We start from the raw sequence: 15,718 nt of genomic DNA on the forward strand, positions 1-15,718 counted from the left end.
TGAGGCCGCACGGGGGAGCAGGAGAGAGCCTGAATGTCCACCCTCACCTCCACGTCTCAGGAAGCAAACTGTGAGACTGAAAAAGCAGAGGCAGGCGAGCGCCAGGCTGAAGGGGACCAGAAAAGCCACGAGGAGGTACCTGGGTGTGGTGGGCTGAGTGGCGGCCCCCAAAAGACATGCCCACCTAGAACCTATGACTGAGACCTTATTTAGAAAGAGTCCTTGCAGATGTAATTAAGGATCTTCACATATGAGCATCCTGGATTAAGCAAGTGGGCCCTAAATTCAATGACAAGTGTCCTTAGAAGAGGAGATACACCTACACAGAGGAGAAGGCCATGTGAAGACAGAGGCAGAGATGGGAGTGATGTGGTCACAAGCAGAGGGATGCTGGGAGCCACCAGATGCTGCAAGAAGCAAGAAAGCCTTCTCCCCTGGAGCCTTCAGAGGGATCGTGGCTCTGCTGCTGGCACCTGGATTTTGGACTGCTGGCTTCCAGTACTATGAGAGAATAAACTTCTGTTGTTCCAGCCTTCAGGTATGTGATTTGTTAAGCAGCCACGGGAAACTAAGACACTGCGGTGTGGGACCTGAATGGGTCATCGGTGCTTCAGACTCCAGTGATGGAACAGGAAAGCTCTGAAGAGCAAGTGCACAGAGACTGTCTCTCCCATGAGGAGAGGCGGGTGTGGGGATGAGCATGGACGCCAGCCCCATCACACAGGTTGGGTTTGAAGTGGGGGAGGATGGAGTCCTGCTGGGCCAGACCCCACAGATACAGCCTGACAGAGTGTCCTCGAAGCCAGATTCTGTGCCCTGTGGTGCTCTAGGCTTTGAAGCAGCCCTGTGTTGGATCGTTGGTTACCCAAGTCCAGTGCAGATACAGGGCAACTCATGCTCCACTTTGCTGGGAAAAGCTGAGAACTGTCCAGGAAGGTGAAGCTTGGGGGAGGCAAAGGGGACAAGACACACCTGCAGCCTTCCTCCTAACTGTGTCACCTCTGCCCTTTCACAAAGTGGCAGAGCCTCACTGGGGGCTTTTGTACGTGTGTCTTTGGGAGTGGGATGGGGAGGAAGGGAGATGGGTTGTTAAAATTTGGAGCCTGATTGAGGAGATGGCAAAACAGAGGAGAGGACAGACTACGAATGAAGCAGCTCTGCGTCTGGGAACGTTGGCCTAAATCTAATTCCTTGTTGGCTGCACAAATGAGGACGGGGTGGAGGGGGATGTCTGGGTAAAAGCTCTGACTGTCTGAAACCTTGAAGTCGTCATTCCCTGTGGATCTCCTGAGCACAATGCTGTCCCCAGGCCAGTAAGAGAGAAAGCCAGTAAGAGAGAAAGTCTTACCTCTGGAGACGGGACCCCCAGAAGGGGCGGAGGCCAGGTCAGAGGGGAGTGCACATATGGCAGCTCGTTCTCTCAGTTAGAGGTGCTGATGCTTGGAAGAGAATAATCTTCCTCCTCCAGATAAATCTCCATATAAAACGCGTAAACCTCAGCCTGGCCAATCAGCCAGTGCTGGGAATAGGGAGGAGTGGGAGGGAAGGAGGAGGGACTTGGAGAATTGGGGAGGGCGAGCCCCAGGCCGTGATGCTGAACTCTGGAGTCGTTGCTGGTTAGGGACTGCAAGTGATGGCACGTGTTTCAGAGAATCGGCACAAAGGTCGAGTGATTCCAAAAGCCCTGGCCTCAGGAGAAGCTTGAATTTTCACACTGGATCCACACTCATCTCAAGACCAGAAACATGAAAGTTAAGAGCAAATTTCTGCACATTGCCTGATTTCCAAACTATTTGGATGCTTTGTCTTGAGTCATGAGAACCACTTGCTCTCAGGGTTATCTGAAGTATGTCCACACAACGTGTCATTAACTTTTTTTTTTTTTTCTGATGGAGGTAGTGAGGATTGAACCCAGGACCTTGTGCCTGCTAAGCATGTGCTCTACCACTGAGCTATTTCCCTCCCTCCCCCTGTTAACTCTTTAAGCAAGTGTTTAGGGTTCTGGAAAACTTTGTTTAAATGTAAACTTTATTCCACACATTGTCAGTTTTTATTGTAACAAAGGTGTGTATCTCACGTTTGTGAGTGCCTATACTGTCCCAGCACACAGCAGGATGTCAGTTCATGGCCATGCCCTCTTCCCTGCTCCCTCACAGCACGGATTCTCAAGCTCACCTGAGTCTTCAAAGGTGCAGATGCCTGGGTCCCTGCTGGTGGTTCCATGGGCTGTGAAAGCTCCCCGGGGTCTTTTGTGCATCAAGCCTTGGGAATCACTCCTTAAGTGTCCCATGAGGGTGAAGGACTCAGGCCTGGACAGGAGACTGCGTCCTAGTGAGGAGAGAGCACAGTCTCACAGGGCCCCCACCCAGCCATGAGCTGGATGGGGAATGGAGGGTTAGCAGCAGGCAGCTCCCTGGAGGCTGGGAGGCTCCAAACTCTCCCTCCAGTAAACGAGGCTCAGGAGAAAAGGGAGGGTAAAAGCACCATCTCTGAAAAAATGGGAATTTTGCTGCTGTTTACTCTTTTGTTCTCAAAGCTAATAATTATTTTTAGAAAGTCTCCCTTTATGGATACACTGAACATCAATGTCTAACAATTAACATGGCGGAGAGAAGCTTGTCTGGCCAGATGGAGCTGTGGTGGGAGAGGCTTGGGTGGAGGGAGGTCCGGCCTGCTGGGGGCAGGGTGACATGAGGTCTCAGCCCCTTTGTCTTGGCAGCTGGGTGGTCAAAGTGGTGAAAACCCTGCTGCTGAAGATGGGCTGCTCCTACGAGGCTACCCTTCTGGAGGACCAGGGCGGCTGGGAGCTCATGGGGCAGGCGGAGAACCATCACCGCGGAGTGTCCCTGCTGGCCAGGTGAGGCCGTGGCCCCCCAGGGCAGGGGTGGGAGGGAGGGGAGAGACCTTGGGGTCTTCAGACGAACTTGAGTTTGCATCTCTCTCCGGGCAAGACCTTTCCCTCACTCCATCACCTCTTCTCTGAAATCAGCAGGGTGTTGCCTACCTCAGTGGGCAGGCAATACTGATGTGAAAAGATGGCCCACCCTCTCCAGAGACAAGCCATGGCTGTACCAGTACCTGGTGTCGCAGGGCACTTAGACTGTGTATAATGCAGCCTGCTCACTGTGTCCTGAATTTAGTTCCCACACCGATACAGAAATGGTGGTAGAGCCGAGCAGTTTAGAGTGTGGCCTTGGAGCAGGTCTGCCTGCATCTGAATCCCAGCTCACCACTTCCCATCTGTGTGACCTAGGACAAGTTACTTTCCCTCTCTGTGTCTCAATTTTCCCATCAGTAGTATGGAAATAATAACAGGACCCACCTCTGTGGTGTGGGGTGAGGATTAAAGTACTTTGAACAGCTCCTGGCATATGGTAAGAGCTCAACACAGGTTAGCTTTTACTGCTGTTATGCTGACTGGTGGGCAGGGATTATTAATGTACATTTTGCAGGGGAGGGTGCCAAGGTTCAGAGAAGGACAGTTATGTATCAAAAGTCACACAGCCAGGAAGTAGCAAGGCTGGAAAATGACCTGCTGACCCAGACCAGGGCTCTTCCCCCAAGCCACACACAGCCTCCCATAGGGTCAGGCGTATGGGGGCACCTTGATTTCATTTCACTAACGTGGCTCCTGTAGGAACAGCCTGCCTCTTAGCCTTGCACCCTGAGTGTCCATGATGGTACTCTCCCTGGGGGTCTCAGGATACAGCCATATTTATTGAGCACTTACTATGTTCCAGGCACCACACAAAGAGTTGTACGTTTTAACCATCACCTTGACCAATGAAATAGCACTGTTATTATCCAGTGTTTCCCATGAGGAAACTGAGGCTCAGAGAAGTTAACTGACTTGCCTGAAGTCATGCAGCTAGTGGTGGGGCCAGAATTTGAACCCAGGCTGTCTTATTCCAAACTCTACGCATGGCTGACACACTGTCCTGGGTTCATGGATTAATGAAGCATGATGCAGACTAGAGCGTGCATCTGAATCATCTACAGGGCTTGTTAAAACACTGGTGGCTGGGCCCCAACCCGAGTTTCTGATTCAGTCAGCCTGGGATGGAGGCCTGATGATGTACATGCCTAACAAGTTCCCAGGTGATGCTGACACTGCTGGTCCAGGGGCCACACTTTGAGAACTGCTGGTTTAGTAGAATGAATGAGGCAGCTGGAGTGGGGAGCCCTGGATTGGGGCTCGAGCTCTGTGACCTTGAGCAGTTCACACTCAAAGCCTCAGTTTCCTTACCTATGAAAGGGGATAACAACAGTAACCTGCCTCAGAGCGGGGTGGTGAGGATCAAATGCAATAACAACTTGAAAGCCTCTTGCTGCTGCCTGGTGCCTGGTGGGTGGTCCTCACATCCTTTCCTTCCTACCTCTTCCTCCTGGAATGATCCTGTGCACTCCGGGGTCTTAAGCCTGCCTATCTTACTGATTTGCTCTGTGCTCTTGGGCAAGTCACTTTCCGACTCTGGGCCTCAGTTTTCCCATCTGTAAAATGAAGCACTTGGAACAAATGGCCTCTGAGATCCTGTCCAAGTGGGAAATCCTAGGGATACAGGAACCCAGGTGACCTGGGCTGGCCCAGAGTTTTGAGTGTCAAGCCAGACCCCCACCCAGCAGGTCCCTCCAGGGCTGGAGAACCTGAGCGGACTGCTTCCCCCCACCCCCAGGGCCATGGTTCACTACTCCTGCCAGGAGCTGTGCCGCATCCTCTACCTGCTCATCCCGCTCCTGGAGCGCGGCGACGAGAAGCACAAGATCACTGCCACCGCCTTTTTCGTGGAGGTACTGACTGGGCCCCGGGCCCTGAGTGCGGGGCAGGGGCTCCCCCAGGCCCTCCCCTGAGCATAGGCTTCAATTCATATTGCTGGTCACTTCTCCTGTGCAAACAGTACTTAACAGTTTAGAGTCTCTCCTGAACATGATTTGTCTTGACTACAAAGACCTCACAGGTCTCCCTCCCACCTCCCTCCCATCTCTCACCCCTCCCACCCCATTCCACTCTTCCCAGACCCCCTAGTTCCCCCCAGGCAACTGCTGATCTTTGCTGGGCACCTCTATGTGCCACGTACCAGATTGGAGATGCAAATATGAATCTGACTCTGCCCTGCCCTCAAGGAATTCTTGGTATGGCAGGGGAGACAGAGGACACTCCAGTTATAACATGGGATACCACAGAGTGGCTTGTGCTGTGATGGAGGCAATTCAAGCTGTGGTGGGAAAACAGAAGTCTTGGATGTGTTAGGTTTGGGGAGCATCAGGGAGGCTTTCCTGGAGGAAGAGACATCTAAGCTGAGTGAGTGTATGCAGGTACTGGAGGGGGTGCTGGGGAGAGATGGGTCAGGAGAAGGTTGGTAGGGTTGGACGCAGAAGGGGAGACTTGCTAAAAATAATAACATTTATTGAGCACTGACTACCTTCCAGGCATGTTCTAAGAACTTTACACATATTGATTCATTTAATCCTCACAATAATCCTATGATGCAGATACTATTCCTTTGCCCACTTTAGAGGAAGAAACTGAGGCACAGATTTAAGTAACTTTCTTAAGGCCACGCAGCTCATAAGTGACAGATCCAGGATTCAACTCGGACACCTAGGCTCTAAAATACACTCCCTCTCTTTAGTTGTGTGTGTGTGTGTGGTTACAAAATATGTATAAATTATATATATATATATATATATATATATATATATATATATATATATATATATATATATAATAAAAGTTGCCATTTTAACCATTATTAAGTGTACAGTTCAGTAGCATTAAGTGAATTCACACTATTGTGCAACCATCACCACCATCCATCTTTGGAAGTTTTTCATCTTCCTTCCCAAACTGAAACTCTACACCCATTATGCAATAACCTCCCCTCATCCCCTCAGCCCCTGCAACCACCAATCTCCTGTCTGGCCTTGTGATTTTGCCTATTCTAGGTTTCATATAAGTGGAATTATCAATGTTTGTTGTTTTGTGTTTTGCTTATTTCACTTAATATAGTGTCTTCAAGGCTCATCCATGTTGTAACACAGGTCAGAATATCATTCTTTTTTAAGGCTTGCTAATATCCGTTGTATATACATGCTACATTTTGTTTCTCCATTCGGCCGTCGACAGACACTTGGAAAACCCACTCTCTTAACTGCCACCCCTGCCTTCCTCTTGTGATCTCTATTGGGTGGTCATCCTGCCTGCCCAGGGGCACAAAACAGCCTGGGTCATTCTGTGAATGAGGGGCAGCTTGATTAGAGGCTGGTTGGTGGTAAGAGTGCAGGCTAGAGGGTGAGCAGGTGTGAAAGAGGGCCCAGAGGCAAGCAGGGTTGGTGGGTGAAAGACAAGAGGGATCACAGAGGGCTCTGAGCTGGAGAGTCACAAGTTCAGCTGTGCCATGAGGTGCTGATGGACATCAGGTGGAGATGTCTGGTGAGTTGTTGGTTGTCTAAGCTGGAAGCTCTGGACAGAAGCTGAGACTGGAGATGGAGACTTGTGAGTTATGTGCCTCGGGACGGGGAGAGCAGTTAAAATCTGAGTGGGGGAGCTCACTGAGCACAATGGGCAGAGAGAAGCAGGGCAGAGAAGACCAGACTCGGGGTCACCAACACTGAGCGCTGGGTGGAGACAGAGAGCCCAGTGGTTATTATTAACTAGACCTGTGCTGTCGATACAGTAGCCACTGGCCACTGCATGGGACCTATTCAGCCCTTGATATGCAGCTGTCTGAATTAAGACTATTGTAAATATAAGTGTTGTAAGTATAAAATTCACATTGGATTTCAGACTAGGTTACAAAAATCTTTTAAAGAGTGTAAAATAGATTAATAATTTTTATTTTGATTACATGTTGAAATGATAATATTTTGAGTATTTTGGGTTAAATAAGATGTATCATTAAAATTAATTTTACCTATTTCTTTTTACTTTTTTAATGTGGTTACTGGAAAAATTTAACGTAACATGTGTAGCTCGCATTGGACAGCACTGACCAGACAGCAATAGCTCACACCCAACACTCAGCCCCTGGTCACCCAGTGTGCACTACTAGTGCGTGGGGACACTGGAGGCTGCCCTGCCCCTCAACCCAGGGAGTAATTACCCTTATTCCGTCAGCTTTTGCAGATGGAGCAGGTGCGGCGGATCCCTGAGGAATACTCTCTGGGGCGGATGGCAGAAGGCCTGAACCACCGGGACCCCATCATGAAGGTGCTGTCCATCCGAGGCCTGGTCATTCTGGCCCACAGGACTGAGAAGGCAAGTGGAGGGCAGGGGAGAGCCTACCCAGCCAGGCCCCCAACTGGAGAAAGATGGAGCTTGGCTCTCAGATGCTGGTGGCTGGAATCAGAGCTCATTTCTGCCTCAGTTGTCCCACCTGTGACATGAGTACCCCTTAATAATTCCCTATATACTTTATTCTTTTAAAAGTAGTTTCTTGGGAGGAGGTATAACGCAGTGGTAGAGCTCAAACTTAGCATACATGAGGTCCTGGGTTCAATCCTCAGGACTTCCATAAATAAATAAATATATTTATTTATATAAATAAAAATATTTATTTATATAAATAAATAAAACCTAATTATCCCCCAAAACAGAAGAAAACAAAACAAAACAAAACAACAACAAAAACAAAGGAAAAAATAGTTTCTAAATCTAGATTTTTTACAATGACCTTAAAGGTGGCATATATAGGAGGGGAAGGGGATGGCAGTAATTTTTCCTATTTTACAGATTAAGAAATTGAGTCCCAGATTGTTGGTGTATCATTAGCATTTTAAAAAGTGCTGTGCTTTTCTCTGCTATGTGCTGTTGCAGCTCATGTTATAGAGGGACAAAGGCACGGGAAGTAGACTCAGAAAGCTAACAGCCAATGCAGGGTATCATCTACATAGTGCCAGGAAGGGGAAAGACAACAAAGAGCCTCAGGCATCCAGGCTAGGAAGGAGTCAGTGAGGCCAAAGTGGGCTTTGGGGACAGGAGTAGCTGGAGTGAGGGCATTCTAGGCAAGCGGGATGGCATAAGCAAAGGCCTGGAGGTGGAACTTGCTTCATCAAGTTCATGTCAGTGAGTCAGAGGCTGGGTCTCCCGCCCGTTAGCACAGGTAGGAGCCTCCATCCCAAACGCTCCTGCCCTGCAGACCGCCAAGGTGCAGGCCCTCCTGCCCTCCATGGTGAAGGGTCTGAAGAGTGTGGATGGGCTGCTGGTGGTAGAGGCTGTCCACAACCTCAAGACCATCTTCAAGGGGCAGGACCGGAAGTTGACAAACAGCTCGGTCTATGTGGAGATGCTGCAGATCCTGCTGCCGCACTTCAGTGATGTAAGAAATCCCACCAGGGTGGGAGGATGGAGGGGCACGTGGAGGGCGGGTCTTTACTACTCTGAGGCCTGTAATAGCTCCCTTGACCCGCTGGGACCTGAACAGGTCCAAGTCAGCCCAGGGAAAGGGGCACCCTTTCCAACTAGTCTGTGTCTTTTTGTAATTGTTTTGCACAGAGATAGTTCCTTGTCTAATTGGTTCTCAGAGAGGGAGCACTTCTTGTGTCATCAAGCCTCCCCAGAGCCTTGCCTCACTGTAATTGTTCCACCTAGAAGGGTCACATTTTTTAATTGGTCGTGGCAGATGGGGATATTTTTCCACTTGGCACTAAGGCATCTTTAGGTTAGTGGCTGGGAAGAGTGGGCAGAGCTCTGGACCTAGGCTCCGATGAGGGGGATGCTGGCCCCAGATCAGCCCTACCAGTTGGTCTCTGCTGTTCTCCATCTCAGTGCCTCTTGCACTTGGAGGGGCCCTCAGAATGAGTGGAAGGAAGGCCATGTGCCTCCACGTGGGGTGCAGAGGTCTAGGCAGTCTCCTAGAGGATGGAGCACACCTGAGCCTCTGGATCTGCCCCAGTCACGAGAGGATGTGCGCTCCTCCTGCATCAACCTGTATGGCAAGGTGGTCCAGAAGCTGCGCTCGCCCTGCACCCCGGAGACAGAAGAGCAGCTGGTAAACACTTTGGTGCCCCTGCTGCTGACCATGCAAGAGGGCAATGCCAAGGTGAGCCAGGTGAGTGTGCACAGGCACCGAACCCTGAAGGTACACTCCCCTTTACAGAACCTCACCCAGAATCACAGACAACCCATTGTGAGATAGTTTATTTATACCTGGCCAAGTCTGTTTTCCAAAGGTACCATGTCCGTATTTCTCTTTGAAACAACCAACCTCATTTGGATGTTTCAAATAGGAATGGCTTTTCCAAAGTCCAGTTTCCCAGTTTTTTTTTCCCCTGGAACATGTTCCAGCTGTCCTGGAATTCCACAGCTCTGGTATTCTCTTCCTGTTGATTCCCAGAAATGTGTGAAGACCCTGTTCCGCTGTTCTTGCTTCATGGCTTGGGAATTGCCAAAAAAAGCTTACAGCCGGAAGCCCTGGGACAGCCAGCAGCAGACAGTGACCAAAATTTGCAAGTACCTTGTGAGTGCTTCCAAGGCTACAGTGGGTCCTTATGAGTATGTTGGAGGTGCCAGCTCTTTCTTTGTCTCTTCCTTCTTTTAACATGAGCATCCCTACTGACAATTCCATTGCCACCTCCAAATTGTTGGTCCCTGGAAGTTCATCTTTGTCTCTGACTTCACTCCCTACTTCTGGTGTTCTCTCTCCAGTGGCTTACCGGACACTTCCCCTGATGAGTCACACACTGTAAACTCAGCATGTCTTCTCTGTACGTATGGCCTTCCCATTTCAGTTCTGCTCTGTTCCTCTAGATCTCCAAAGCTGAACCCTAAAACCATCCTAGACTTCTTCCTCTCTTTCACCTTCCACAGTTGATGGATCTTAAATATCCTAAATCCCTCTGGATCTGTTTTTCCCTCCCTGTCCCCACTGTCATTACTCTTAGTTCAGGTCATGAATATCTCTTACCTGGGCCATGGCTCCCCCGGCCTTGAATCTCATCTCTTCCAATTCATTCCCCACCCAGGCCACCAGGGTGGGCTGCTTAAAACACGAGTCTATCTGTGTTATATCCCTGCCTGAAGGGATCCACTGGCTTCCTTTTCTACAATAACAGTTCCCAGTGTGTATTCCATGCAACACCAGTCCTACAAGATATGCCCCACAGGGGAGAAATGAAGTTTCAAGACAAATAAGTTTGGGAAGTACTGCATTATCATCTTTCTTTTGGAGATCTGCAGTGCCATTGGTACATTAAAGCTCTGAGATGTTCTGTTTCATGGAGGAACTGTTTCCCAAACGTATTTAACCACAGAACTCCCTTTCCAGGTAACAAGGGAGAACATCTTAAGGTAGGAGCGAGCCACACACACACACACACATGCACACACACACACACAGGGTAACATACACTGCAGGACACAGCCTGGTCCCTCTGCATAACAACTGGGAAGCTTTGCCATCTAATCCCATCTACCTATCCTGTTGTCATAGGGGGCCTTCCCCAGGACGCAGACCCTGAGGCAGAGATTAGCCAGCAGGTTTGTTAGGGAGCATCCTTGGAAGCAATACCTGTGGAAGGGAGGGCAGGGAGCAGGAGTGGCAGAGGGAGGAGTCAAGCTGCAGCATAGATTCAGGGGAGGTCCCAGCCAACACTACAGCGAGACCCCCCCACACTGGGGTCAGGGATCAGGTCTTTACACCCCTATGTCCACTTGTCATTGGGTACCAGCCACCCTGGGAAAGGATGTGACCTTGGACCAGCAGTTCTCTTCCGTGGAGGCAGTCTGTAGCAAGGGAAATAAATCCTTTACACCCTAAGGGAGATCTGAGCGGGGCATGTAGCATTCCCATCCCCCACCAACCTAACAAAAATAAACAAAGTAACAGATTATTGCTTTGCAACAATAGCCATTATCAGTAATGCTCAAAACCTCTGCAATCCAGTGCCTAATATTACTACCTCATTTTATAGGGGGAAAAGGAGGCTTGGAGGAAGTGTTTGGCCAGGGTCTCTAATTCAAATACATACCGTGATCAGTGACCAGGCAGATAATGATTATAAGTTACATGTAAGTGGTGGGGTGGTGGCAACCTGGAGAGCCCAGGCTCTGTTGAAAGCACAAGTGGAGAGCTTCAGCTCACCAGGCAGCTCACTCTTGCCAGCACCTCCAGTTCTACAAGAAAAGCTAGTAACCTAGATTTTTATAAGACATTAATTATTTAGCTTGTTTAAAGCACTGTGCTGGCCACTACCCTGCCAGCCACTTGTGGTCTTTGGGCTGCCGGTTTGTGACCTCTGGATTAGACCCCTCTGGATTCTCAGTCTCTTCTTTGCTCTCCAGGCATCAACAGCTTTGCTCATATGAAGGTCACTCTCTAGCCTTAGCTTTAAGAAAGGATCTGTAAACTATTCATTCATTCATTCATCCAACACTTTCTGGGCACCTGGGCCATGCCAAGCTCTGTCCAGGATGCTGAGGACTCTGAGCTCAGTGAGATGGCCCCTTCTCTTGAGGGAACTCTGAATCCAGTAGGGGAGATGGATTATAAATAATTATAGCACATTATAAACATTATATATATATATTATATATAATATAAATATATATAAACATTATAAATAATTATAAACGTTATAAATATAAATATATATAAACATTATAAATAATTATAGCACAGTGTCATAGGTGTCATGACAACAGCTGTGCAACATGCTGCAGAATCACCTAGAGTGGTGGGCTCAGCTCTGCCTGAGGGTTGTGGAAGCCTTCAGAGAGGAGATGGTTTCTGAGCCGATCCTCAAAGAATGAAAAGGAATTCATGAGGTGAAGAAGAGAGGAAAGGCACTCCAATCAGGAACAATGGCTTGTAGCAGGCACATTTGGAGAGAGCTGGGCCACCACCTGGGTGGAGCATACTGTACATGGTGGGGGGCAGGGAGGCAGAACCTGAACTGAGGGAGGTCAAAAACCATACAGAAATAGAAAATCCAAAATCTCTAGCAGAATGAAGCTAGGAAGAATGAAATCTAAACACTGAAATTATACATCTGCTAGGCAGCTGTGCGTCCCTTATTCCTAGGTGGTGGTGGAAGTTGAGGCTGAGAAAGAACAGGACGGTGAATGCTTTGCACACCAGGCCTAGGATTTTACTCCCTGACATGCAGATTATCAACAGGAGAGTGATCAGATCAGACTTCTCTTCATCTCCCTCAACATTATCTTAGCTGATTGCCTGCCCCCTAGTTTCTACTTGATCAAACCTAACCTGAACACCACTGTCAGACTATTTTGCCCCAATTATTGCTTTGTCATTGCTCTATTAAGAATGAATGCTGGCTTCCTATTTTTTAATGCTAAAAGAAGCCCTGTTCCTGTCTGGATTTCAAGGACTTTTAAGACCCAAGTCTCCAGTTTTTTTTCCCCACTGCTCTGTAACTTGAATCCTTCACCCTGGTCATACCTGTCTCCTTAGTCATATCCCTCACATGCCATGTACATCCTTACCTCTGGCTGGACTTGCATTTTAGAACCTACCTTCTGGCTGCAAATGGTAGAGGGCTTGAAAAAGGAGATACCCTAGGCAGGAAGACCACTGAAGTGATTGTTGCAATCAGCTGAGAGAAGATGAGGAGAGTCCAGAAAGGGCAGCAGAGATATTTAGGAGACAAGGGGCCATGGCTTGGCTGCCCGACAGGGTCCCTGTTCCTAGGAGGAGTGGATAGGTAATTAGTCCCTCTGAGGGCCCAGCTCTCTCAGGCCTTTTCTTTGTCCCAGGTGAACACCCGTCGAGACAGCGCCTTCACGTTTCTCAGCCAGAGCCTGGAGTACGCCGAGAATTCCCGGGCCTCCCTCCGGAAGTCCGCAGTCATATTCATAGGTAAACTGCCCTGGCAGAACTAGTCCCCTTGGAAGGAAGCGGCTGCCCTTCCGGCACCTGGGTGGCTGCCTCCCCTTAGGGACAAGGCTTGGCCGGCAGGCAGTCATAGTGCAAGTTAGAAAGGCTTCCCTCCTCTGAGATCACTGCCTGGGGAGTGGGCCACAGGCTGCATTCAGCCTGGAGTCCTGGTGCAGGTGACAGCCTTGGCTTCTGCTGCTTCCCTCCTGAGTACAGTGTGGCTCCAGGCCCAGCAGGAGCCTGCTGTTGACCATGGCAGGAGGCACCAAGCTGCACAGTGGAAAAGTGAGCCAGAATCTCAGCTCCATGATCCCCTTTCTGGGTGACCCTACCTGAGTCATTTACTCCCACTGAGCCTCCTCTGTAAGATCTGTAAGATCCTCAGTAAGATGGGGATCAACTCCTATTTCATGGACTGGATGAGAATATTTTTTTAAGTGAAGACTGGCACAGAAAGATGCTCACTCATTGTTAGTCACCTCCATTCTTCTTCCCACAGTCCCAACCTCTGCCTTTCTGGGGTGGGGTGGGGGGGACAAATAGATTCCCTACACTTAAGATCCCCTGACAGAACCCTTCTGATCACATGCTGTCTCCTCTTGGCTACTCCCCTCCCCTCCCCCGAACAGCCACACACCCTTCAAGGACCAGGAGACCCTGCCGTAAAGAGGCTCAGAGAGGATGACATTCCCAGCCCCCCACCTTGTGAAGCGATGTTTCCTGTAGTACCTTCCCCCAGTTCACTTGAAGGTTTGCGCCCATGTGGTCATCCATGCATGCATTCATTGTTTATGCCACAAACATCGATTGATCCTCCACTCTGTGTCAGGCCCTGCGCTTAGTCCAGAAAAACAAAGAATCCTTCAGGAGGTGATGCTGATGGCTGAGGGTGGGGAGGTGTGGAGCGTGGCTGTTAACATGATCAGTTCTGGGACAGAGGAGCAATGCTCAGGACAAGGGGCAACTTCTCACACAGTGACATTATTTTCCAGGTTCTGACTTCTCTAAATCTTGCTCCAAATTAATCACTTCTAACAATGTTGGTTCAACACCCTGGGAGTCTTCTCTGTGTCCAGGCCTATGTTGGGAAAACAAAACTGAGTATCGCCTGCATATGCCCCCAGTGTGGTGTTCTGATTCCTAACCTCTTGTGGGCTAGGGATCTTTTGTGAGTCCCTGAAGAAAGTTATGAATACTTTCCCCAGAAAACTGCATATGTGCATGCACTTGTACACATGTCTTAAAGATCCTCAGAGACTGCCCTTCCCATTCCCCCACCCTAGTGGATCTAAGCTGAAGAAACCCCTGGTCTGGTGGCAGATGGTCATTAATCACAATTAAAATTCGACACAGTATATGCAGATAAAACTCAGAGATTTGGGAACCCGGAGAGGCACCTAACCTAGCTTGGGGCAGGGTTAGCATTTCCTGGAGGAGCGACTATGTTAAACCGTATATTCAAGGACAAATTAGCCAGGCAAAGAAGTGTGGGAAGGGCCTTTTGCAGGTATACTGGGAGCTGGGCACGTGGGCTGGGAGCAGGGGAGTGCTGAGCAGTGGGTGGCCAAGGAACTGGGTCTCAGCTCCTCCAGGGATCCTGCCAACCACCTGCCTGGAAGGTAGGTGAGGCACTTGGTACCCTCCATGTTACTGTGGCTCAAACTCCCTGGAGGAGGTGGTGCTGAGGCAGCATCTCCCTGAATCTTAGATGAGGACACGAAGGACCAGCCTGGGGGAGGGAACACCTAGGGCCACCTGTCAGAGTCAGCTGTAGCCCAGCTCCTGACCCTGTCTTGGTGCCATCCCTGCCTGCTGGACCTGCTACCTCTCCTAGGACCCTCCTCGGGGAATCTGTCCCAGGGTCAAGATGAAATTCTCCTTTTGTGTCCTCTTTTGTGGGGCTGGAGGGGGATGGGGAGAGCTTCTCTGAGGAGGTCTGGTCCAAGGGTGGGGGTCGGAGTTGGGAGGAGGATGCACTCACCTCTTGGATTATGCCCAAGGGTCCTTGGTCCCCTGCATGGAGAGCATCATGACGGAAGATCGTCTGAATGAAGTCAAAGCGGGTGAGTCATGCCTGGCATTGGTGAGATTTCAGGGGCCAGTGAGAGAAGGAGTAGGCTCACAGTGGTTAATAGGAAGGGGAAGGGTTGTGGCCCCAGGCCGGGGACTTCAGCTCAGTCCAGTTGTATTAGTATTTATCAAGGCGAGTATATGTTAGGTACTATGCGGTCACCAAGACACGGAACACACAGTCCCACCCTAGGGGAGCTTATGATCTAGGAAACCGGTGCAGGCCGAGTAGTTCAGGGGGCAGGCTAATTTTGTAACTGAGGAAGCTGATGGGAGCATGAAGGTAGGCCTGGGGAAGTCCAAGAAGGCTTCCTAGGGGAGGCAGGTTTTGCTTCAGGCTTTGAAAGGCATGAACGATTTGAAGAGCTGGGAGATGAGGGGATGCTGAGCAGACTGCCTAAGCCAAGGTGTGAAGTGAGAAGCATGAGCTGTGAGACTCATGTGGGAACCTGGTCTTAATAAGTGGCATCTCCTCTCCCCATAACTCAGCTCTGGAAAACTTGAGACATGACCCAGAAGCATCAGTGTGCATCTATGCGGCCCAGGCCCAGGACAATATCCTGGCCAGCTGCTGGCGGAACTCCTGGCCACTGCCACATGGGGACACGTGGGTGTGCGACCCGGCCACCATGCACCGCTGGAGCCCTAGCTGTGAGAACCTGCCCACTTCCCACCAGCGGCGCTCCTGGATCATGAAGGCACTGGGCTCCTGGAAGATGTCCTTGAAGCAGTGATGTCCCCGAGCCCCCAGCCCTCCTCAGGGGTGGCCATGGCCCTAGCCATCCTCACTATAAATGCCACATGGCTTGCCTCTC

At 49.9% G+C, this 15,718-nt stretch overlaps 1 protein-coding gene across 6 annotated transcripts in view; it reads left to right on the forward strand.

Moving 5' to 3' along the window:
• MROH7 (maestro heat like repeat family member 7) overlaps positions 1 to 15,718 on the forward strand; it is a 55,471-nt gene extending 39,753 nt beyond the window's left edge. For 2 of the 6 annotated variants that reach the window (XM_032494338.1, XM_032494339.1), the window contains 9 exons: positions 2,720 to 2,857; positions 4,674 to 4,788; positions 7,115 to 7,255; positions 8,100 to 8,315; positions 8,892 to 9,047; positions 9,333 to 9,455; positions 12,713 to 12,815; positions 14,834 to 14,896; positions 15,393 to 15,718. In XM_032494338.1, the coding sequence (XP_032350229.1) occupies positions 2,720 to 2,857; positions 4,674 to 4,788; positions 7,115 to 7,255; positions 8,100 to 8,315; positions 8,892 to 9,047; positions 9,333 to 9,455; positions 12,713 to 12,815; positions 14,834 to 14,896; positions 15,393 to 15,637 (1,300 nt within the window). In that variant the 3' untranslated portion in view covers positions 15,638 to 15,718. Of the gene's footprint in view, positions 1 to 2,719; positions 2,858 to 4,673; positions 4,789 to 7,114; positions 7,256 to 8,099; positions 8,316 to 8,764; positions 9,048 to 9,332; positions 9,456 to 12,712; positions 12,816 to 13,462; positions 13,584 to 14,833; positions 14,897 to 15,392 lie in introns of those variants that run through there. The other 4 variants (XR_004325033.1, XM_014555423.2, XM_032494341.1 and 1 more) reach the window with 4 other exon arrangements.

Source organism: Camelus ferus, chromosome 13, assembly GCF_009834535.1.
Source record: "Camelus ferus isolate YT-003-E chromosome 13, BCGSAC_Cfer_1.0, whole genome shotgun sequence".
Classification (NCBI taxonomy): Eukaryota; Metazoa; Chordata; class Mammalia; order Artiodactyla; family Camelidae; genus Camelus; species Camelus ferus.